The sequence below is a fragment of the Babylonia areolata genome, chromosome 8, assembly GCF_041734735.1.
Source record: "Babylonia areolata isolate BAREFJ2019XMU chromosome 8, ASM4173473v1, whole genome shotgun sequence".
In the NCBI taxonomy this organism is placed as follows: Eukaryota; Metazoa; Mollusca; class Gastropoda; order Neogastropoda; family Buccinidae; genus Babylonia; species Babylonia areolata.
Genome location: NC_134883.1, coordinates 39,935,879 through 39,958,143, shown reverse-complemented (window position 1 = coordinate 39,958,143; position 22,265 = coordinate 39,935,879). Strand labels below are relative to the sequence as shown.

The 22,265-nt window shown below is 45.9% G+C and overlaps 1 protein-coding gene across 1 annotated transcript in view; it reads left to right on the top strand.

Annotated features, from left to right (window-relative positions):
- The window catches only part of LOC143285283 (lysine-specific demethylase 5A-like), a 52,329-nt gene that overhangs the window by 17,065 nt on the left and 12,999 nt on the right, over positions 1 to 22,265 (top strand). Inside the window, exons 14-31 of the mRNA XM_076592544.1 lie at positions 3,941 to 4,029; positions 4,472 to 4,634; positions 5,137 to 5,256; positions 5,826 to 6,020; positions 6,921 to 7,035; positions 7,627 to 7,818; positions 8,848 to 8,998; positions 9,796 to 9,913; positions 11,428 to 11,574; positions 12,353 to 12,561; positions 14,203 to 14,341; positions 14,946 to 15,125; positions 16,312 to 16,464; positions 17,558 to 17,729; positions 18,411 to 18,727; positions 19,526 to 19,877; positions 20,696 to 20,910; positions 21,775 to 22,195. Coding sequence (XP_076448659.1) covers positions 3,941 to 4,029; positions 4,472 to 4,634; positions 5,137 to 5,256; positions 5,826 to 6,020; positions 6,921 to 7,035; positions 7,627 to 7,818; positions 8,848 to 8,998; positions 9,796 to 9,913; positions 11,428 to 11,574; positions 12,353 to 12,561; positions 14,203 to 14,341; positions 14,946 to 15,125; positions 16,312 to 16,464; positions 17,558 to 17,729; positions 18,411 to 18,727; positions 19,526 to 19,877; positions 20,696 to 20,910; positions 21,775 to 22,195 — 3,448 coding nt within the window. The remainder of the gene's footprint in view (positions 1 to 3,940; positions 4,030 to 4,471; positions 4,635 to 5,136; positions 5,257 to 5,825; positions 6,021 to 6,920; positions 7,036 to 7,626; positions 7,819 to 8,847; positions 8,999 to 9,795; positions 9,914 to 11,427; positions 11,575 to 12,352; positions 12,562 to 14,202; positions 14,342 to 14,945; positions 15,126 to 16,311; positions 16,465 to 17,557; positions 17,730 to 18,410; positions 18,728 to 19,525; positions 19,878 to 20,695; positions 20,911 to 21,774; positions 22,196 to 22,265) is intronic.

Genomic DNA, 22,265 nt, shown 5'->3' with positions numbered 1-22,265 from the left:
ACATTATAATTATTCCCCTCGCGGCCGTTTTCACCTGTGTCGGTTATGGTGGCATCGAACCACGGACTCTCACTCACAGCACGACACTCCTCCATCTACAGCGAGGACACGTCGCAACATGGGATATGTGCTCTAAAGACACCATCCTTTTCAACGATTATCGGCGCCAAGGGAGGAAACTCCTCATTTGTAACCTAGGCGGTTGAAGCTGTAGTTACTTTCGCCAACACAGCACGTCACTGCTGCCCCCCGTGCTGTCCACCAACGATGTTTTCTTTCGGTTTCTCATTTGGTCCTGATGCCCATTAATGGATATTACACAACTTTGCATAGCAACTGCACCTTTCTTGCTGTTTCTCAGACTATTGGCCACTGAACTTTGGGGTTCTTCATCCCCCCACACTTGCACGCAGTCCTCTGCAGGCAACCATCCCTATTACCATTCTCTTCCGGTTATACACAATAACAGGAAATAAATCACAATATTTCCCCTTCTATTCTTTTTGATTTCTTATCAGAAAACAAAAAAAACACAAAAAAAATTTGTGTGTGCATATATATATATATATATAGAGAGAGAGAGAGAGAGAGAGAGAGAGATATTCCATATCTTGCTACATTTGTACACATTTCTATTTATGCTTATAGATGTATACTTATCCCTCGGTATACACATGTGTGTGTACTTACGGGATAGGTTCATACGACTTTCATATTAACATGTACAATTTTATTTCTATCTCTATTCATTGACATCTGTTCGTTGAGATTCCCTACATAGCAATATAGACACACTTGCAATTGTGTCATTCTGTTCACATGCCCAGATCTCTCTGTATCTACATACTGGCACTTTATTGATATGCGTATGTACATCTCTTATATATAGGTGCATACGCAGATTCCTTCCCATTACGGATTATGCACACTTACCAATTTACTTGGGTATCTTAGGGACCCACACACACTCCATTCCCACCCACAGGGCTAAGGATGCCCTCTCTTGGTGCATGGAGGGACAAGGCAACCCAATTCATTTGCCTACAACAATCACCCACAGGGCTAGAGATGCCCTAACCTGGTACAAGGAGGGATGAGGCAGTCCAACTTACAGGTGCCACTCCGGACAGACATGCCCTTCATTCTTTCCAAGTTTTAGCGGGCCCAAAAACTGCCCACTGGGCAGGAGACAATCACCCTAAGTCCATCTCTTCCACTCCTCACTAGTAGCAGAAGGCCTGCGTAATAATTGTTTTCCTCTACACTCGGGAGAATGGCATATTCATGAGGACGGATGCGTCTCACAAAGCACAACGAACCGTTCATTACCCACAGGGGCGTACTTTTCTGCCCACTCATACCGACATGGCAAATGCTGCATTCAAGCACATTAGTTCACCCCATCACCTTGCTTGAACAGAGATCCAGCATCGATGTCTCAAACAATTGGCGTTTGAAAGCACTTTCTGCACTTGGTCTTCCGTGCCCGATCCTTTCAGCCTCAACACACAACCACTGTTGTGGTTACAGATGGGCATTCCTTCTCAAGCACTGTCTTTCCAATGAGACACTTCCAGTGGTTTCTAGCCTAGGCAGGCTATCCCATCATGGAGCCCCAGCCTTCCAAGCACCATGTCTTTCAGACACATGGTTGCACCACAAGACCCCGTCAACTCCTTCCGGCTTCCTTACACTTCAACATAACCTGCATGGTGGCACCTTCATCCCTCAGGCACACAGCAGCTGTTTCCTGATTTACCCATGCTGACTGGTGTCCTCTTAGGACCAGTATATGATAATCAGTCGTGTACGACAATGACCATCAGATCAGCAGAGCAGGCAACTGCTGTCCTGAGTATTCGGGCTGGAATCTGATTATACAATTTATAGTAGAGAGTGTTTTGCCCATGTTGCATCCCCACTCCCTCAGTCAAGAGGGCCTGTGGACTCACCATTGGGACGGATCCCAAAGGCTAGTTAGCCCTCAAGGCTACAGCACTAAGTCCCAGTGCAATTTGACTTCCAGTCTGAGAGACATAGTCCTTCATGAAAGACTAAGCTGCAAATGATTTCACTTTGCAATTCAGAAACCGCTGATAATACAGCTCTCACTTTACTATTGGCCATATTGAAAACGCATGTCATATCAGTGATTTGATGTAAATGGCCAGTACAACACATCTACAGCCACTTTCCTCCGTCAATGACTTAGTGCTCACCACACACAGCCAGAGGCCTGTCATGGCTCACTAAAGAACCTTCAGCAAAAATTTTCCCCATGGAAACCCTCTTCCATTAGGAATTCCACCACAGAATGAGACTCAGTGACCTGTGGGCACATGAATTGCACTCCCACAGCCTGATCCAACCCAGCCATTGACTGCCGACAACTTTCTGCAGGTTGCTCCAACATGCCACACTCAGGTAGAGAAGCCACCAAGCCTTCCGCATGCCCCTTCGTGATGGTACCTACCTGGGCAATTACACAGCCCTGTCCCAGAGACACCAGGGACCTCAAGTCTCTTGTTGCCAAATGTCTGCCCTTCTATGCATAGGCAACATGTCAGTGCTATCTTTTTTGGCAACAACAGAAAAGTGGGGGGGAGGGGAGCGCCTATCGCCTGTCAGCTCTCATGGAGGAGCTCTACAGATCTGGCTGTCACGCCTAAGGCAAGCCCAACATGGTGGCCTACCTCTGTCTCGTGCCACAGTTTCCTCTAAACACATATACCACTTCCACTATCAACCCACAACCGATGTGGAGTCATCAGATCAAACCACATGTGCACCTCCTTGCATTGACGCTCAGCTGCGCTCAAGTGAGACAACCCTGTAGGGTATGTGTTTCCTTCCCTTCCTTGATTTGAAGGGGTCTCAGTAAAGTGTGGATTCAACACACAGACCCGATTTTCTTTGCGCTACATTTATCAGCACAGCTGTGGTCCACAGACCTCTCCCACAATACAGCTGCGGACCTCAGTCTTCTTTGCCCGCATCAGTATCCTTAGGCGACACAATACACTCTACCTTTATTGAATTCTACTTGAGGGATATCTATCGCTTTAGGGATGATGGCTCAAGAGGCGTTGCCTCTGCAGTGGTCACACAACAGGCCATCGCAGCGCACTGGCGATAGAACAGAAGGATTGAGACTTGATGCCTCCTCAGCCAGAGCACATGAAGTCCGAGCATGGTCCTCTTCTCTTGCCTTAGCGCACTCAACACGGCTGCAAGACATGGATGCTGCCTACTGGAAAAACCCTGCCACCTTCATCGACTTTTACCTGAGAGACGTCGCATGCTTGCGGGATGATGGCTCAAGAGGCATTGCTTCTGTGGCAGTTGCACAACAGGCCATCGCAGCACACAGACAGTAGAACAGGTGAGCCCTCCACCTTGTCGCACTATTCTGCACAAGTTGGGTCACGGTTAAGTATGTGTAATTAAAAGGAAATTTTCTATCTAAAATTACATTTAAATAACATACTTACCGTGACCCAAATTTAAGACCCTCCCATCCTCCCCGCTTCCTGTTCTCCCTGCTCGCTGCGCTGGTGATGGCATATTGCCATCAAAAGAGGGCGCTAGCTAGCGGGACAAAGGGGAGGCTACCTACTTCCGGGAGGTTATCAGTCGTAGTTGCTTTCGTTTTCTCCACATAGGCGGATAGCAGTTTGCACAGGACAGGAATGTCAGACCCCTGCCGGAGTCTGCACTAGTTGGGTCATGGTAAGTATGTTATTTAAACGTAATTTTAGATAGAAAATTTTCTATATTCCTGTGCCATATTCATGCCACATGTATTGTTAAAGGTTTTTATGAAGTTTGTAAATTTTGTGATAAAAACCCTTATATTTGATCTTTGTGAGTTCTAAGGCTGAAGTGAGGAAGAGGTGTGAAAGCAGTGACCATTGGACCAGGTAGTTTGTGCCTGTTTCAGATCCCCTGGTGCTACGTGGGTATGTGTTTCTCCAGCTTCTGCTGGCACATTGAGGATCACTGGAGCTACTCAATCAACTATCTGCACTGGTGGGTCCTCCCCTCCAGCTCTCACTATACTTGTGTTTGTGTCATAAACACTCTTGCCAACCATGTTAAAGTAAGCGGAAGGACTGATGTCCATAGCACAACCTATACTTATTTGTACAAACAAAAACACTTACAAGCAGGAAAAAGAAAGAAAGAATTGGGTGGCGTAACACTGTGATGACACATTCTCCCAGCACAAAGTTTATACAGAGAAATTTGTTTGACAAAATTGTAAAACAATACAATACAATACAATACAGTACAAGACAATGAAATATGCTGCGCTTCGCTGCACTGCTCAGCAGTGCAACTCAGTTCAGTTCAGTTGCAACTCAACATAACGCAGCGAAACGAAACGACACAACACAACACAACACAGCACAGTTCAATATGCTAGACGCCAGCCAGTGTGCTGTTTCATTGTGTGTACTGTGTGTTACAGGGGCGAGCCCAAGACATGGTACGGAGTTCCGGGGTCAGCGGCGGACCAGTTTGAGGAAGTGATGCGGCAGACTGCCCCAGAGCTGTTTGAGAATGCACCAGACCTTCTGCATCAGCTGACCACCATCATGAACCCCAACATCCTCACCAAGAAGGGCGTCCCGGTCAGTCACCCCAGCCATTCACATTGTTCCTCAATAGTGCTGGGTTTGTGCACAAGTGCAGTTCGTTTATATTTCTCATGGAAATGCATCTTTTCGAAAAGAAAAATTTCTTTGATAAAGTTGGGGCTGGGGGGTATAATCATTTGGGTAGGAGCTGAGAGAAGATAAAAGAGAAAGGCAACCATACTCTGTTTTCAGGGGGCAGGGGTTGTGGGGTTTGGGTGCATGCTTGGTATGTTCTTGTTTCCATAGCCCACAGAATGCGTAATGGATTTCATGATTATTATTTAATGGGCATAGTTTTATCTTCTGAATGCATATGCACACAGAGGGGACTCGGGTACTAGCAGGTCTGCACATCTCTTGACTTGGGAGATATGAAAAATCTCCACACTTAACCCATCAGATGCTGCAATTGGAATTTTAACCCAAACAGTCTGATGTGAAGGAAGATAGTAATATTTATAGAACATTTAAAAGCAGTTGTAGTTTCTGTGTGCAGATTTTCCGAACAGACCAGCACGCAGGAGAGTTTGTGATAACATTTCCGCGTGCATACCACGCTGGCTTCAACAATGGCTACAACTTTGCTGAGGCCGTCAACTTCTGCCCATCAGACTGGGTCAGTGGTTTGGAACAGCTGAGGTTCCTGTGCCTGTCTTGTTTTAATCTTTTCTTTTTTTTCTTCTTTTTTTTATCAAAAGCTTGGTGGGAAAGGAGAAACAAGTGCAAGTTCAAAGTGTTGTACACTATGGTTATTGACCAGTTTGGATTTGACTTCATTTTACAGTGGTATCTCCATGTACAAAAAAGACAAGAGAAATGTAACTGTCTCCATTAAAAAAAACCCAGTGGGGTTTAGACATTTTACATCATTCTTTGCACTTTCTTTTATGATTCAACAATACTTGTAAAAGGGTTTTTGACATTTTTTTTTTTTTTTTTTACAATGTTCACGCTTAAATAGTTACCAAGCATGTGACCATATTTATGAAATTTTTTTTTTTAATGTCCAGACTGCTTTTAAAAGAACCAGTTCACAGATAAGCAAGTGTTTGTATCACTTGTGTGGGGAGTAAACAGTGAAACTGTACCAATGAAGGGATTTATCTGAACAAAATGAAAAATAAAAGAATGGACCAAAGCATGGAAAGAGGATCATCATTCTGGTTTGTTCCCTGTGCTCCACAGCTGCCTATGGGTCGACTGTGTGTGGAGCATTACCGATCCGTCCATCGTGAGTGCGTGTTCTCCCATGAAGAACTCATTTGCAAAATGGCTGCTGACCCTGACAGCCTTGACCTTTCTCTGGCAGCTGCCACCCATGGTGACATGGTGGATATTGTGGAAACAGAGAAAAAACTCCGAAAGAAACTGTTGGACAAGGTGAGTATTGGGGTATTACTGCTCGACAGGGTGAGCACTGGGGTATTCTAGATACAAAGTCATCAGTCAAATGCTGCTGGGATTTTTTTCAGATGGGGAGATGGGGGGATGGTTTTTGGTGTCGGGGGTGGGGTGGGAAAATACTAAAAATTATATTTTTAGAAAAAACAGAAGGTTGGTGAGTGGTGTCTGTGTGTTGGAAATGAGGGGTTTGTGTCAGAAAGGTGAAAAAAATTGTGTTGAATTTTCACAAGAGGTTTATTTTGTTGGTAGACAGAGAGGCTAATTTAAGTCTTGGTGATCATTCAGTAGTGGTCATTGAACCATTTGTTCATTCAGTGACACTTTTGTTGTTGTTGTTGTCTGTTCCCTTGATCTAAAAAGATTTATTTTATTTGAAAAAAAAAAAAAAGACAGATGCCACAACAGTCTCAAAAATTGGGTTGGAAAAGTCATTAGAGTCCAGTGGGATGAAATACACATGCACATAACATACATACCTGTATATCTGTCAACTAACCCATCTGTTGTTTGTTCTTCAATACAATCTTTCTTTCTCTCATACACAGCATGCGCTGATACGCTGGTTCTTCTTACACGCACTCCATCTGTCTCATGCTCTTACACTTGCACTTACACATTCAACATACAGCACATTCCCACACTGTTATGTTGTGACTTGTTCTGATTCAACACACACAGAACACCAAGCCCTTCATAAAGCCTCCTACTGACGATATTAATCACTTGTGGAACCAGATTGAGTGAGCATCTCTTTCAGAGTGAAGACCGCCACCGCATCCCTCCAACGACAGTCTGCCATGACAGACGGATTTTGATAATGGCACTGTGCAGTCTGTGTCCCTCTCTGTAGCAGCAGGCGCTGTGTGTTTGTTGCAGGGAACGGTGGAGGCAGAGAGGGAAGCGTTTGAACTGCTGCCTGACGACGAGCGCCAGTGCCATGTGTGCAAGACCACCTGCTTCCTGTCCTCCCTCACCTGCTCCTGCTCACCTGGTACGTTCAGGTGCTGCTTTCTTGTGGGCTGTGCGTCAGTTGGCCAGCCTGCCAGTCGGGTTTATGTGTACATGCATGCATCCATGAATGCACATGCCTCACCACACCATGCCACACACACACACACAAATTTTTGTTTAAATGCATGCCTGATTAATTTTTGTGAAGCACCAGTTTATTACCACCGATAGCAGACAAGAAGAGAATGGTTGTTGGTTGATTGTAAGTGGCAGTGGATGAACAGTTACGGTTTGATGGATGAGGATGGATCAAACGATGAGGAATGTGTATGGTATGTGCAGCAACTGTTCTTTCAGACAGTGCAGCTGGGAATGGTTCATGGCGTTTGTTCCATTTTGTTGTGTTCATGTGAAAGAAAGTCCTTACTTTAAATCAAAATGTAATTACAGGAAAAAGATTTCCTTTTAACCCTTTTCATTTACATACCTCACTGAGAAATTCTTCGAAGTGTTCGTCTTTCCTCATGTCTTTTTCCCAAGGAAAATCTAGAGTTCCCTAGGTATACACTGTTTTTCTTTCAGCTGTTGCTGGAATTAGTGCAATAGGGTAAAGTGGTGCATGCTGTTTCAGATCGGGTGGTGTGCCTGCATCACGCTGAAATGCTGTGCAGCTGTCCCCCCAGTCGTCACTGTCTGCGGTACCGCTACACGCTGGATGAACTGCCGCCCATGCTCAGCCGCCTCAAGACCCGGGCTGAGGCCTTTGACAAATGGAACATGAGCGTCAACAAGGCTTTGGAGGCCACAGGGGAAGATAAGGCTGGTAAGTAAAGTTTGTTTCAAAAACTGCACCAGCACAGGGGAAATGAGAGCAGTAAGTAAAGTTTAAGCATCATATACTGCATGCCAAACTGATGGAAACTAGTTGTGTCAGTTTACAGGGAGCTCGTGGCATTTTCAATGGATGCATATACACATACATACATATGTACTTGATTTTAAGCATCCAATCTTGAGTACAGAAGGAAGAAAAAATACATGTATGTACAAGTAATGAGTGTTAATTTTTTTTGTTTTGTTCATAGTATTTGCAATAGACATACATACACATGCATGTATATGCACATACATTTAAGTACTCAATCTTGAGCACAAAAAGAAGAAGAAATACGTATCTGTACATGTAATGAGTTAATGTTGATTTTGCTCGTGGCATTTACAATGAATACACCAACACATGCATGTACAAACACATGCATTCAAATTTTTTAGCACAACAGGAAGACAAGATATAGGTTCGCACAAACAATGGGTGTTAAAGTTGTTTCCCTTTTCTTAGACATTCTGCTCTTGGTGCCTGTCTCTGGGTGTTAAAGTTGTTTCCCTTCTCTCAGACAGTTTTTTCCCTTCTCTCAGACAGTTGTTTCCCTTCTCTCAGACATTCTGTTCTTGGTGTGTGTCCCTGGATGTTAAAGTTGTTTCCCTTCTCTCAGTCATTCTCCTCTTGGTGTGTGTCCCTGGGTGTTAAAGTTGTTTCCCTTTTCTCAGACGTTCTCCTCTTGGTGCCTGTCCCTGGGTGTTAAAGTTATTTCCCTTCTCTCAGATGTTCTCCTCTTGGTGCCTGTCCCTGGGTGTTAAAGTTATTTCCCTTCTCTCAGATGTTCTCCTCTTGGTGCCTGTCCTTGGGTGTTAAAGTTATTTCCCTTCTCTCACATGTTCTCCTCTTGGTGCCTGTCCCTGGGTGTTAAAGTTATTTCCCTTCTCTCAGATGTTCTCCTCTTGGTGCCTGTCCCTGGGTGTTAAAGTTATTTCCCTTCTCTCAGATGTTCTCCTCTTGGTGCCTGTCCCCCAGAACTGTGGGAGCTGCAGGAGCTACTGAGTGAAGCGGAGGAGAAGAAGTTCCCAGACTTTGAGCTGCGGAGCACCCTGGCCCATGCCGTCACTGAGGCGGAGAAGTGTGCCAACGTCGCCAACCAGCTGGTCAGCAAGAAAGTGCGCACCAGGTAGGCAGGGCTGGGCTGTGGGGTGTGTAGCCGGTGTGTGCAATGGATTTATCGTGCCTTGTGTGTGACAGACTGTGGGTGAGGGTTCTTCTCACAGAATGTGTTTCAAAGAAATGACAGGGAGTCCACAGTTTTATGAAAAATGTTCAGTTTTGAATAGTAATGATAATAGGGGATAATATTGGGATATGTAAGTTATATTATTGTGCTATATGGTAGTAACAGTCAAGTAAAGCCCCTCCACAGTGTGAAGTCAGGCTCTGTGACCACCACCCTATCAGCAAGTTGAACAACTGTTTCACAATGTCCTAATTCCCACAGCCTCACAGGTTGTGACCAAGTCCCCTCAAACGTTGTATTGAAATGCATTGTATTACTCTTTTTGTAACAACAGATTTCTTTGTGGGAAATTCGAAATTCGAGCTGCTCTCCCTGGTGAGAGCATGTCATTACAGTGAGAGCACCACCCTTTTCTTTAAAAAAGATTTTTTTCTGCTTGCAATTTTATTTGTTTTCCTAGTGGATTTTTCTTCAGAACTTTGTCCCTTTTGTTGCCATGGGTTCTTTTACGTGCACTTTGTGCATTCTGCACATGGGACATCAATTTATCGTCTCATCTGAATGACCTGCATTCAGACCCCCACTCAAGGTCTAGTGGATGGGGGGAAAATACTAGTGACTGTGGTATTCGAACCAGCACGCTCAGGTTCTCTAGCTTCCTATGCAGACTACACTCTAGAATAATACAAGTAAAAAAAATATTTTAAAAAAAAGTGACACATGATGACTGTGGACAGGAACCGCCAGTCCCTGGAAGGGAAGCATGTGGGCAAACTGACGCTGGACGAGCTGAACTGTTTCTATGATCAGGTCATCACCCTGCCCTGCCGCATCCATGAGGCTGTCCTCATCAAGGTAGGCATCAGCCTGCTGCTGGCAATGGTTTTATAGAATTATAGAACCATGCAGACTGATACTTGTTGTGTTTGCAATAAAATGTTATGATACATAAGCAAACATGCATTGTGTACACCATACAAGAACGGACAAGTGCGTGCACATACAAACATGCAAACAAAACACATGTGACTAAACTGAACAGGTGAAAGAGTGCTGATGTCTTTGATATGTGCACTGCCCTTAACAGCATTTGGTTAATCAGAGGATTTGAACTGATTTGTGTTTGTCTTTTTTTCTGCTTTATTGACTCGTGTGTATAAACAGAGTGAGTCTTTGTAATCATCCGCTCTGGTTTGTCTGTGTGTATGTGTGCGTGTGTGCATGTATGCATGTATGTGTGTGTGTGTGTCCGTTGTGAACTTTGAGGTTGGAATTTTCTCGGCAAGCGCTAGTAGTGAAGGAACCAAACTTAGGAGGTGAGGTGGATTCATGATACTTGCCATTACACAGCGACACGCCCCCTGATTACTGGATGTGTCCAAAGCAGTGCCTATCAGTAGTTGCTGAGCTCCCTGCTTTTCCTGGCTTAGTAAATTTGCCAGCAGATGAATTTGCTCAAAACAGGTTATGTTTTATGCTCTGCTTCAGTTTGTTAAGGTTTACCTTTTTTTCACTGTCATGGTTGTGTCTGTCACCTGTCTTGTGTAAACAAGAGAGGAGAGCACATGCAACGCAAAGTTAGTGGGTTTTTTTTTTCAGTTTTGTTTTTTTGAAAAGCAGATGTGTAGGATATATGGACCAGTCTGCATACTTTGATGCCTCTTTGAAACTGAAAATGTGAAGGACACACAAAGGGAAATCTTTGAAAGACAAAGCATGAAGAACAGGAAAGGACTAGGTGTATTTTATATGAATTAGACACCGGTGACATTGTGTTGATTATACAGAACAAAGACAAAGTGGAGGAAAAAATATTGATCATGAATGTTCAGGTCTTTAACCCCTTGTGTGTCAGGATGTCCGTGAAGGGCTGTCACCCAACTGAGATAAGACAGCTTACAGGTCAGGATGTCAGTGAAGGGCTGTCACCCCACTGAGATAAGACAGCTTACAGGTCAGGATGTCAGTGAAGGGCTGTCACCCAACTGAGATAAGACAGCTTACAGGTCAGGATGTCAGTGAAGGGCTGTCACCCCACTGAGTTAAGACAGAGCTTACAGGTCAGGATGTCAGTGAAGGGCTGTCACCCCACTGAGTTAAGACGGAGCTTACAGGTCAGGATGTCAGTCACCATTCTTTCTTCGGACTTCTTCCTCTTAGGATTGCATTACTTCTGATCAGTAAAATCAATCACACTGTTGATAAGAACACAAAGATGTAAGTGCACTTCAACTCATGCCCCACAGATCTCATTACATCAAAATTCAGCAGTGCAAGGGTAAGGAAGAGGGAGAGAGAGATGCAGAAGAAGAAGGCAGCAGACAAGGATGAGTGAGGGTGACGGTGTGTTGTTGTTTGGTGTGCCCCAGGAACTGGTGGACAAGGTGGTGGCCTTTCAGAAGGAGGCTAAGGAAGCCCTGACGGCCGCCACCCCTGACTCCAGACAGGTGGAGAAGCTGATTGATATTGGCATCACTCTGGATGTTGACCTGCCCGAGATCCCTAGCCTCAAACAGGTACGGGGGTGGTGGTGGTGGTGAAGACATGGTGTGAAGGAGAAGGGAGACTGGACAAGAACACAGGAATAATTATTATCACTTCAGAGTTTGTACAGTTGTGCTCATTGAAAAGAGATGTGTTTTTTTCAAGGCATAAAAAAAAAAGATTATTTTGGAATTCATGTATGTATGAATGTTCATACACCTGCAGGATTGCATGTATGTATATGTGTTGATATTATGTGCTTATGCACTTGAAGCATATTATTTTGTTTTGGGTTGTGCTTTACAAATAAGAATATGTAATTATATATCTCTTTGAGAAAAAAAAGAAAGAAAGGTATTCTGTTTTTGTTGTTAAAGATTCTCTGATTCTGGATGCATACAGAAGAAAGCTTCCTTACTCCGAATGGAACGTTTGAACTTAATGGCATATTTCAGTGGTTTCTCACCACCTTCCTTAGCAAGTCTAATACATGAAAGTGTTAGGTAGGTTTTACTGATGCATGAAAGTGTTAGGTAGGTTTCGCTGACACAGGAAAGTGTTAGGTAGGTTTTACTAACACAGGAAAGTGTTGGGTAGGTTTTACTGACACAGGAAAGTGTTGGGTTGAGTTTACTGACACAGGAAAGTGTTTGGTTGGGTTTAATGATACAGGAAAGTGTTGTGTTGGTTTAATGATACAGGAAAGTGCTGGGTTGGTTTGCAGGAAAGTGTTAGGCTACTGATGCAGGTTAAGTGTTGGGTAGGTTGTTTTTTTTCTGAAACGTAGACTGAACCCCCTCTCCTCCACAGGTTCTGCAGCAGGCGCGATGGCTGGATGAAATGTACTCCACCCTGAAGGAGCCGTCCTCGGTGACGCTGGATGTGATGCGGCGGCTTATCGAGTCTGGCGTCACCCTGGCGCCCCACCCAGCCCTGGAGAGCGCCATGGCCCACCTGCAGGAGCTGCTGACGGTGGCTGAGCGCTGGGAGGAGAAGGCCCGCGTCTGTCTGCAGGCCAAGTGAGTTATGAGCACCTCACCTCACATCACTGGGGTCTGGGTGCTCATCACTGAATACCTGTCTTTGCCCTCACTTCCTTGCTTGGGTTGAGTCTTGTCAAGGTCTTCATTGTCAGTAGATTCATAGGGGACTGCCATTGGAGGGATGTGGTGGCAGTCTCCACTCTGGGGGGGATGCTCACTCAGTCTGGCTCCAGTACTAAGCCATTATTGTCGTCAGTAGGGGGCTTAGAAGGCGGTGTCTTCAGTACGTTAAATCAGAACAGGCACTACTGAATATCACCAAAATGACTCAGCAGCAGTGCAGGGTCTCCTCTGGTGTGTGGCCTCTGCGGCAGACAAACGCAGGTGTGGCTGTGTATGGGGGTCTTTGAATGAACGGTTGGGAGTAATGCCACTGAAATGGTGCAGATGATGGGTCCGCAAAAAAAAAAAAAGAGAGAGAAAACCTGTCTTTGTTTTTTTCATCTCTTCTTTTTAGGCCTCAGTTGCATACAGTCTTTGGAACACCCGCTTTACCTATCAGTGCTTAAAACCAGTTAGAAAGAAACCAAAAAAATGAAAATAATGTTCAGAAGACAAGTTCACTCATGTCTTGTTTAGTCCATGTCAAATTCTAATCAGGTAGCAGATACTTACTTCCTTCAGGAACTGAAAAACAGCATCTGTAGGAACATGTTGGAACAAGGTCTTCATGGAGCTAGCTGTAAAATGTTTGTTCCAGCAGTCTCTTCACTCGAGGCCATTCAGCTGTGAACTGAGAAGTTGGTGGTGGATTTTGGTGTGTCAGGTTTATTTATCAAGGTCAGGGGGTATGATTCTCCAGAAATAAGCGCAGATGATGTGTTCAGTTCATCAGAGAGATCAGTAAACTGTTCTATAACTGTTTAGTTGCATATGGTGATTCTTTACTAAATAGATTTGTGGTACCTGTGGTGTTGTTCTGACTGTTTGTGTGGTGCAGCTCCTATGTTTACTTGTATGTATGATTGGGCTTTATGTGTATGACTGTTTTTACCCTGCCATGTAGGCAGTCATATTCCATATTTTCAGGGGTGTGCATGCTGGGTATGTTCTTGTTTCCATATCCCAGTGAATGCTGGCATTGATTATGAGATGTTTTGATGTGCGGCATTTGATCAGTGTGAGGTGTGAATGAAGGTGACATCTTTCTGAGAGCTGTAGTATGGATGACACACGATGAGGGTGACCAAGTGTGTGGTGTGGAGAAGGGCGTCAGAATGGTTACTCTTAACTGTTAATACAATGTCCGTGAGGGTCTGGGTTTGAATCCCAGTCTCGCCTTTTCTCACAAGTTTGACTGGAAAATCAAACTGGGCATCTAGTCTTTCGGATGAGACGATTAACTGAGGTTCCGTGTGCAGCACGCACTTGGCGCACTGAAAACAGACCCATAGTAAACATAAGTGCTGTCCGCTCTGGCAAAATTCTGCGGAAGAAATCCACTCTGGTAGGTACACATATATATTCATTCACTCAAAGCCTGAGAGTGCTGGGTTATTGCTGATGGTCAGGCATCTGCCTGACAAGGTGTGGTGTAGCCTATAGGGGTTTGTGTGAATGCAGTGCTGCCTCCTTGAGAAAGTAATAGTGAACTGTGTTGTGTTGTGGTGGTGGCAGGCCCCGTCACATGAAGAACACGCTGGAGGCCATCATCCAGGAGGCGAAGAGCATCCCCGCCAACCTGCCCAATGTGTGTGCACTCAGGGACGCTGTGCGCAAAGCCAATGACTGGGTCACCAAGGTGGACGCCATTCAGGTAGGGCCCTGCCACTGTCTTCATTGGCACTTGTGTATGCCGTTTGTGTGGGGTGGTGGAGTGGGTGGGAGGGTGGTAGCGGGGGCACAAGATTGCTGAACTGTGGTCCATTTTCATTCTTATTTCGTTTTGATTACTTGTCTTCTGTTTTTGTCTTTCTTTGTTGTTTGTTTTGTTTTCTTGGCTGTATTTATTTCATTTTGTTTATTTTTTTTTCATATGTGTATAAACCAAATTAAAAAAAAAAAAATTTGGGACAATGAAAACTAAGCACATTCTCTGTTCACTCATAAAAATTGTTCTTCTTGAATTCTTATCTTCAATTTTCACCCTGATTACCTCCCTCAGGAAGTTTTAAAAGGAAGAGATGAAAAAAAAAAAAGGGAAAAAAAAAGGCTGTAGACAGATCAGAACTCAGTCAGTATAATGAGAAATGGGGAAAAGAATCTATTATCCCTTCACACACACCCCCACCCACCTGGAAGAAAAAGAAAGAAGATAAATAGAAGGAATAAAAACCAGATCAATGCCAAACTGAGTCTTCAGCTTGTTGTTGAAATGGCACGTGATGATATGCATTAATGACGACCATGATGTGATACAGACGGCGGAGTCGTACCCCTACCTGGATGTGCTTGAGGGGCTGGTGAACAAGGGGCGCCCCATCCCTGTGAGACTGGATCAGCTGCCCCAGCTGGAGTCACAGGTGGCCGCTGCCAAGTCCTGGAGGGAGAGGACCGCGCGTACCTTCCTCAAGAAAAACTCCAGCTACACCCTGTTGGAGGTGAGCAGTGTGTGGTGTGGTGAGGGGTGGCGTGTAGTGTGGTGAGGTATGTGGTGTGGTGTGGTGAGGTGTTGTGTGTGTTGAGCAGTGTATGTCGTCCTTGACCTGATGCTATGGAGGGTTTGGTGTGGGTGTGCGTCTCTAGTCATGATGTTTATGATAAACGGTAAGGCTTAGTCGTTTATCAATAACAGTATGGGTAGTGTTGATGGTAGAGTAGAAGAGTTTGATGAAGAGCCTTTGCTATAGTGCCTTCCTTACAACCACCAGACATTCTGTAACAGATCACTCAAAAAGGCCCCTGTACTAGCGACTCAATCTGTTGAATGCAATGTAGCAGTGATGTTGATGATGCAGACAAATGTGTGTGTGGTGTTGGCATGGAAAATGAACCAGGTGAGGTGTGTGTTGTGTGACAGTGATGAAAAATGTGTGTGTGGTGTTGGCATGGAAAATGAACCAGGTGAGGTATGTGTTGTGTGACAGTGATGAAAAATGTGTGTGTGGTGTTGGCATGGAAAATGAATCAGGCGAGGTGTGTGTAGTGTGACAGTGATGACAAACGTGTATGGGGGGTTTGTGCAGTAAATGAACCAGGTGAGGTGTGTGTAGTGTGACAGTGATGACGAACGTGTGTGGGGGGTTTGTGTGGTAAATGAACCAGGCGAGGTGTGTGTAGTGTGACAGTGATGACAAACGTGTGTGTGGGGTTTGTGTGGTAAATGAACCAGGTGAGGTGTGTGTAGTGTGACAGTGATGACAAACGTGTATGGGGGTTTGTGCGGTAAATGAACCAGGTGAGGTGTGTGTAGTGTGACAGTGATGACAAACGTGTATGGGGGTTTGTGTGGTAAATGAACCAGGTGAGGTGTGTGTAGTGTGACAGTGATGACAAACGTGTGTGTGGGGTTTGTGTGGTAAATGAACCAGGCGAGGTGTGTGTAGTGTGACAGTGATGACAAACGTGTGTGGGGGGTTTGTGTGGTAAATGAACCAGGTGAGGTGTGTGTTGTGTGACAGTGATGACAAACGTGTGTGGGGGGTTTGTGCGGTAAATGAACCAGGTGAGGTGTGTGTAGTGTGACAGTGATGTTCACAAGGCAGACGTGTGCGGAGTTTGTACAGAAAATGAATGAGATGCTATATGTGTGGTGTGTTTGTGTGTATGTGTGTGTGTGTGTGTCAGGTGCTGTCCCCAAGGGGAGACATAGGGGTGTACAGCAACGGCCGGGCCAAGAAGAAGAAGAGCAAAGACAACAGCCAGGCACTGAAGGACGGGGACAGTGGCAGTGTGCTGGAGATCAAGACAGAGGGGGAGACACGGGACCCTGCTGCTATCGTAAGTTCTGTCTCTTCAGTGCTGTCCAAACGTGGCAGCACGCAGCGTTAGATTCCCGTGTCACGCATGCTTCTGGTTCTTGACTTGATAATACAGCATTTTTACAATGTTGTATTCTTTTCTGTGTCCCTGATGTGTGAGTTTCTGGTTGGCATTGTTTGATTTTGCATGCTTGTTATAATATATATATGTATGTATATTTATATATATATATATGTAATGTGCTGTTATTTTCTTACTAATGATAAACTTAATGTTCATTGTGTTAATGTAAAAGTTTGTGTGATTGTTTTCATGTTGTGTGATGTTTTGTTTGAAGTGATGGTGATGGTTGGTGTGCAGGTTGTGGAATGTTTTGTTTGAAGAGACGGTGATGGTTGGTGTGCAGGTTGTGTTGTTGTTTTCAGGTTGTGTGATTGTTTGAAGAAATGGTGATGGTTAGTGTGCATGTTGTTTGATGTTTTGTTTGAAGAGATTGTGATGGTTGGTGTGCATGTTGTTTGATGTTTTGTTTGAAGAGATGGTGATGGTTAGTGTGCATGTTGTTTGATGTTTTGTTTGAAGAGATTGTGATGGTTGGTGTGCAGGTTGTGGAATGTTTTGTTTGAAGAGATTGTGATGGTTGGTGTGCAGGTTGTGGAATGTTTTGTCTGAACTGATGGTGAAGGTTAGTGTGCAGGTTGTGGAATGTTTTGTCTGAACTGATGGTGAAGGTTGGTGTGCAGGTTGTGGAATGTTTAGTCTGAACTGATGGTGAAGGTTAGTGTGCAGGTTGTGGAATGTTTTGTCTGAACTGATGGTGAAGGTTGGTGTGCAGGTTGTGGAATGTTTTGTCTGAACTGATGGTGAAGGTTGGTGTGCAGGTTGTGGAATGTTTTGTCTGAACTGATGGTGAAGGTTGGTGTGCAAGTTGTGGAATGTTTTGTCTGAACTGATGGTGAAGGTTAGTGTGCAGGTTGTGGAATGTTTTGTCTGAACTGATGGTGAAGGTTGGTGTGCAGGTTGTGGAATGTTTAGTCTGAACTGATGGTGAAGGTTGGTGTGCAAGTTGTGGAATGTTCTGTCTGAACTGATGGTGAAGGTTGGTGCACAGGTGGAAACCTTTAAGAAGATGGAGAGCCGGGAGGTGGAAATGATGCGTGACTTGCGAGTCCGCAACACGGAGAAGGCCAGCGGCACGGAGGGGGAGAACCGGTTCTGTGTCTGCCGCAAGGGGGCCTTTGGCTTCATGCTGCAGTGTGAACTGTGCAAAGACTGGTTCCATGGTGGGTGTGGGTGTGGGTGTCTTGTGGGGAAAAAAAAGGGTTGGTGAGAGAGGGAAAGGTGGTCATATGGAACAGATGCATGTAAACTTGTGTGTGTGTGTGTGTGTGTGTGGAAGCAGTGATTTACCCAGGATGAGTGTACAAGGTCTTGTGTTCCTGTGGACTGATTACTGGCTTTACCACAGTAAAAACAACTATGTTCGATTAAATGAATATTTTTGATATTACCAAAAGAGAAGCCTGACTGGATGACACATAATGAGTGCCTAAAGGCATCTGTCAGCTGACTCAACCCAGGTAGGCAGCCTGTTCAGGAGATGACTGTTTTTGTTGAGCGCTTTTTTGGTTTCTGACAGAAGATGTGCTATGATTTGTATAAAGTATGAATGATAATAATATGTGTTTGTAAAGAGCTTAGTGTTTTGGTTTGTGACCAAAGACAGGTGCTGTATAAGTATCAATAATAATGATAATATGTGTTAGTAAAGCGAGTAATGTTAGGTTTCTGACAAAAGAAAAGACGTATCAATAATAATAATAATAAAAATGTTAGTGAAGAGATTAGTGTTTGGTTTTTGACAAAAAGACAAGACGCTCTGCAGTAAGTATCAATAATGATAATAATTGCAACAACAGTCTGAATGGTCAATTCCCCCCCCCCCCCCAACACATTTTCCACAGGAACATGCGTGCCCCTCCCCAAGTCGGCCACCACCAAGCCCAAGCCAGGCCAGCCCCCGATGCTGCAGGCCAGCCACGACTTCAAGTTCTTGTGCCCCGTGTGCCTGCGGTCGCGGCGGCCACGGCTGGAGACGATCCTGTCACTGCTGGTGTCACTGCAGAAGCTGCCGGTGCGGCTGGCGGAGGGGGAGGCCCTGCAGTGCTTGACGGAGCGCGCTATGGGCTGGCAGGACCGCGCTCGCCAGATGCTGGTCATGCCTGAGCTGGCCTCTGCCTTGGCCACCCTCACCGTGCTGTCACAGCGACGCCAGGAACAGGTAGGGGGTTGGGGGGCACAGTGGGTTTGGGGTGTGGGGGTGTGGCCATGCTCACCGTGCTGTCACAGCGACGCCAGGAACAGGTAGGGGGTTGGGGGGCACAGTGGGTTTGGGGTGTGGGGGTGTGGCCATGCTCACCGTGCTGTCACAGCGACGCCAGGAACAGGTAGGGGGTTGGGGGGCACAGTGGGTTTGGGGTGTGGGGGTGTGGCCATGCTCACCGTGCTGTCACAGCGACGCCAGGAACAGGTAGGGGGTTGGGGGGCACAGTGGGTTTGGGGTGTGGGGGTGTGGCCATGCTCACCGTGCTGTCACAGCGACGCCAGGAACAGGTAGGGGGTTGGGGGGCACAGTGGGTTTGGGGTGTGGGGGTGTGGCCATGCTCACCGTGCTGTCACAGCGACGCCAGGAACAGGTAGGGGGTTGGGGGGCACAGTGGGTTTGGGGTGTGGGGGTGTGGCCATGCTCACCGTGCTGTCACAGCATGTGGATGGGAGGTGGGGGTGGAGTGGAGAGAGGTGGAGAGATGTGACTGGTGAGCTGTGTGGGGAGGGTTTGGGGGGGTGGTTGATGTGGTGTCTATGTGTGTGTCTGTGTCTATAATAATGATGAGATCTGCATAGATTTCAAAACCGAAAATGATACTGTCATTTTATTGTCTATTAAAAAAAAAAAAAGTTTGAGGTCATTTAATACAAAAAAGAAAATGTCATGTAAACAACTCTTTTTGTTTTTTTCAATGATCAATAACTAACACACATTAACCTAATATTCAAAAAGCAAACTCGCCCCTCACAGGCGGCCCGTGAGAAGACGGAGAAGATCATCAGCGCGGAGCTTCGAAAGGCAGCCTCCAACCCCGAGCTCCAGGGCCACCTGGCCTCAGTGACCCAGTCGGCCTTTGGGCGCTTGCAGGGCCTCACCAACAGCAGCCTCAAGAGCAGCGGTGGGGGGGAAGCCTCTCCTTGCCAGGAGGACCCCCTGGCTGCAGGGCTGGGGATGGTGGAGAAGACGGAGCCCCCCTCCCAGGCTGAGGGCGGAGACTCTGTGACGGAGGACATTGGGGCGGAGGTGGACATCCCTGTGGTGGTGCCCTCACTGGGCACGTCCTCCGAGCACGCTTACTCCTCTGTCTCCAAACAGGCTGCCAGTGAGTGCATTGTTTTTTCTTCCTTGTCCTTTTTTTTTTACCCCTGAAAATGAGTTTGGCTGCCTACATGGCGGGGTAAAATGGTTATACACATAAGATCCCACTCGTGTACATACGAGTGAACATGGGAGTTGCAGCCCACGTACGAAGAAGAGAAGTAGTTCTTTTTTTTAAATTTTCTTTTTCTTTTTGTTGTTTTTATGTGTGGGACAGTTTCATGTTTAATGCACTTGAATTTTTTGGTTAGTCAGGCAGTCCTGACATGGACCTCTGCAGTCGGTGAGCTGCACTGTAAGCAACCGTCAGTGTCAAAATGATAACAATATGTTCCAGATTAGATCATTTTATAGAATATTATGAGCTGCACTGTAAGCAACAGTCAGTGTCAAAATGATAACAATCTGTTCCAAATTAGATCATTTTATAGAATATTATGAGCTGCACTGTAAGCAACAGTGTTAAAATGACTTCATCCTGTTTCACATTAGATCATTTTAGTATTTTTACAGACATTCTATAGAGGTGGTCACAGGCGCTTGACTGCTTCAAGTGCAGACTGGCCTCCTGCCTGTAAAACAACAGATTAGCTTTAACTACCCCCACCCCCACCCCCCATACAACAGTGGACTGCGCCCCATGTCCCCAATCAAGTAATAGCACATCGTTCGATAGACCAGTTGAATTGCGCCCAACAGCAACCTCCCACAAAACGACAGTTTTAATCAACATACTGATGTTGGTCATCAAGTGGAAGAAGAAGAAGAAGAAATTAATAGACTGCAAAGAAAAAACTGTGTGTCCTGTGTATCTTTGTGCAGACGGCTCTCCCCGCAAGCACGCGCGCAAGACACCCCTGGTGCCGAGGCAGGCGGACGCGCCGGTGATGGAGATGTCTGAGGCGATGCGGGTGACGCTGGAGGAGCTGATGATGGAGGGCGACCTGCTGGAGGTGACCCTGGACGAGACGCAGCACATCTGGAAGCTGCTGCAGGCCTGCCACTTGCACGCAGACTCCAGGTTCCTCGACTTCAAGGTCGGTGCTGTGGGGGTGGTGTGTGTGGGTATTGCTGTGTGTAGGGTGTGGGGGTGGTTGGGGTTGGGGAGAGTGGAGGTGCTGTGTGTATGTATGGGCATGGGAGGTGTGGGGGGGGAGAGTGGAGGTGCTGTGTGTATGTATGGTGGTGTTAAGTCTGTGTGTAGTTTGTGTCTTTGTGTATGTGTATGTCGGTGTTTAGTTTGTGTCTTTGTGTATGTGTATGTTTGTGAGTATGTCTATGTGTTTAGTTTGTGTTTGTGTATGTGTCTTTGTATATGTGTATGTCTGGGTGTGTGTCTTTATGTGAGTGCAAGGTGGAGTGGACTGAGATTTGATGCTCTTTCTTAGAGACAGTTGTAGGGGTGTCCCATATTATGTGTGCTGATTAGTGGAGTATATACAACTGCAAAGTTTGTTAAGAGATAGAAACCAGCAGCACCATGAAGAAAATATGACACTGGTAAAGCTGTTCATGGCAGAATTCATGCAGACTAATGTTATAGATTAGACGATAAACAGACATCTCTTGTGCAGCATTGTCTTTGCGCTTGTAAAGGAACCCACGGCATCAAAAGGGTTGTCCCTGGCAAAATTCTGTTGGAAAATCCACTTTGATGTTGAAACAAACACACTTGCAGACACACAAAAAAATGGATGGTTGGGGCTGCACTGTTGGTGATGGAATTTCACACAGAGAAATCTGTTGTGAAATAAAAGTGATTCCAATGAAATACAGTGTATTACTAAGCCTGCATAGAGGATTGTGTTGTGAAGAAAAAAAAAGTAATACAATAAAAAGAAAAAGAAGACAGCATTACTAAGCCTGCGAGGAACATTCAACAGAGCTTCTCACGCTGGCAGGACACGGAGAACATGGGCTGTGGTCCGGTGAAGGAGGCGCGGGGAGGGGAGAAGAAGACGGTGAAGGTGCGGCGGGTCAAGGACAAGGAGGGGTTAAAAGCCAAGGCCAAGCTGAAGGCGCTGAAGGAGAAGAAGCGGAAGAAGGTGGCTGCAGGGGCTGCAGGAGGAGGAGGAGGGGCGCAGGTGGAGGGGATGAGCGCCAGTGGCAGCACGGTGGATGGCTCCCCGACCACTGGGGGTGGTGGGGATGGTGAGGGGTGCAGTCCTCCCAAGAGGATGAAGGTGGAGCCTGGCGCCACGGCAACGACTGGTGGTGGTGGTGGGGGCGTGAAGCCTCCAGTGAAGAAGAAGATGAAGCGCAAGGACGGTGCCAACAAGGTTCAGCTGAAGGTCAACAAGGAGGGGTTCAACACTTCGTCCTGTGAGTGGCCTGTGTTTGTGTTGTCCAGACAGGGGTGTGACTTTGTTGGTTTTGTTTTATTTTAGTGTCT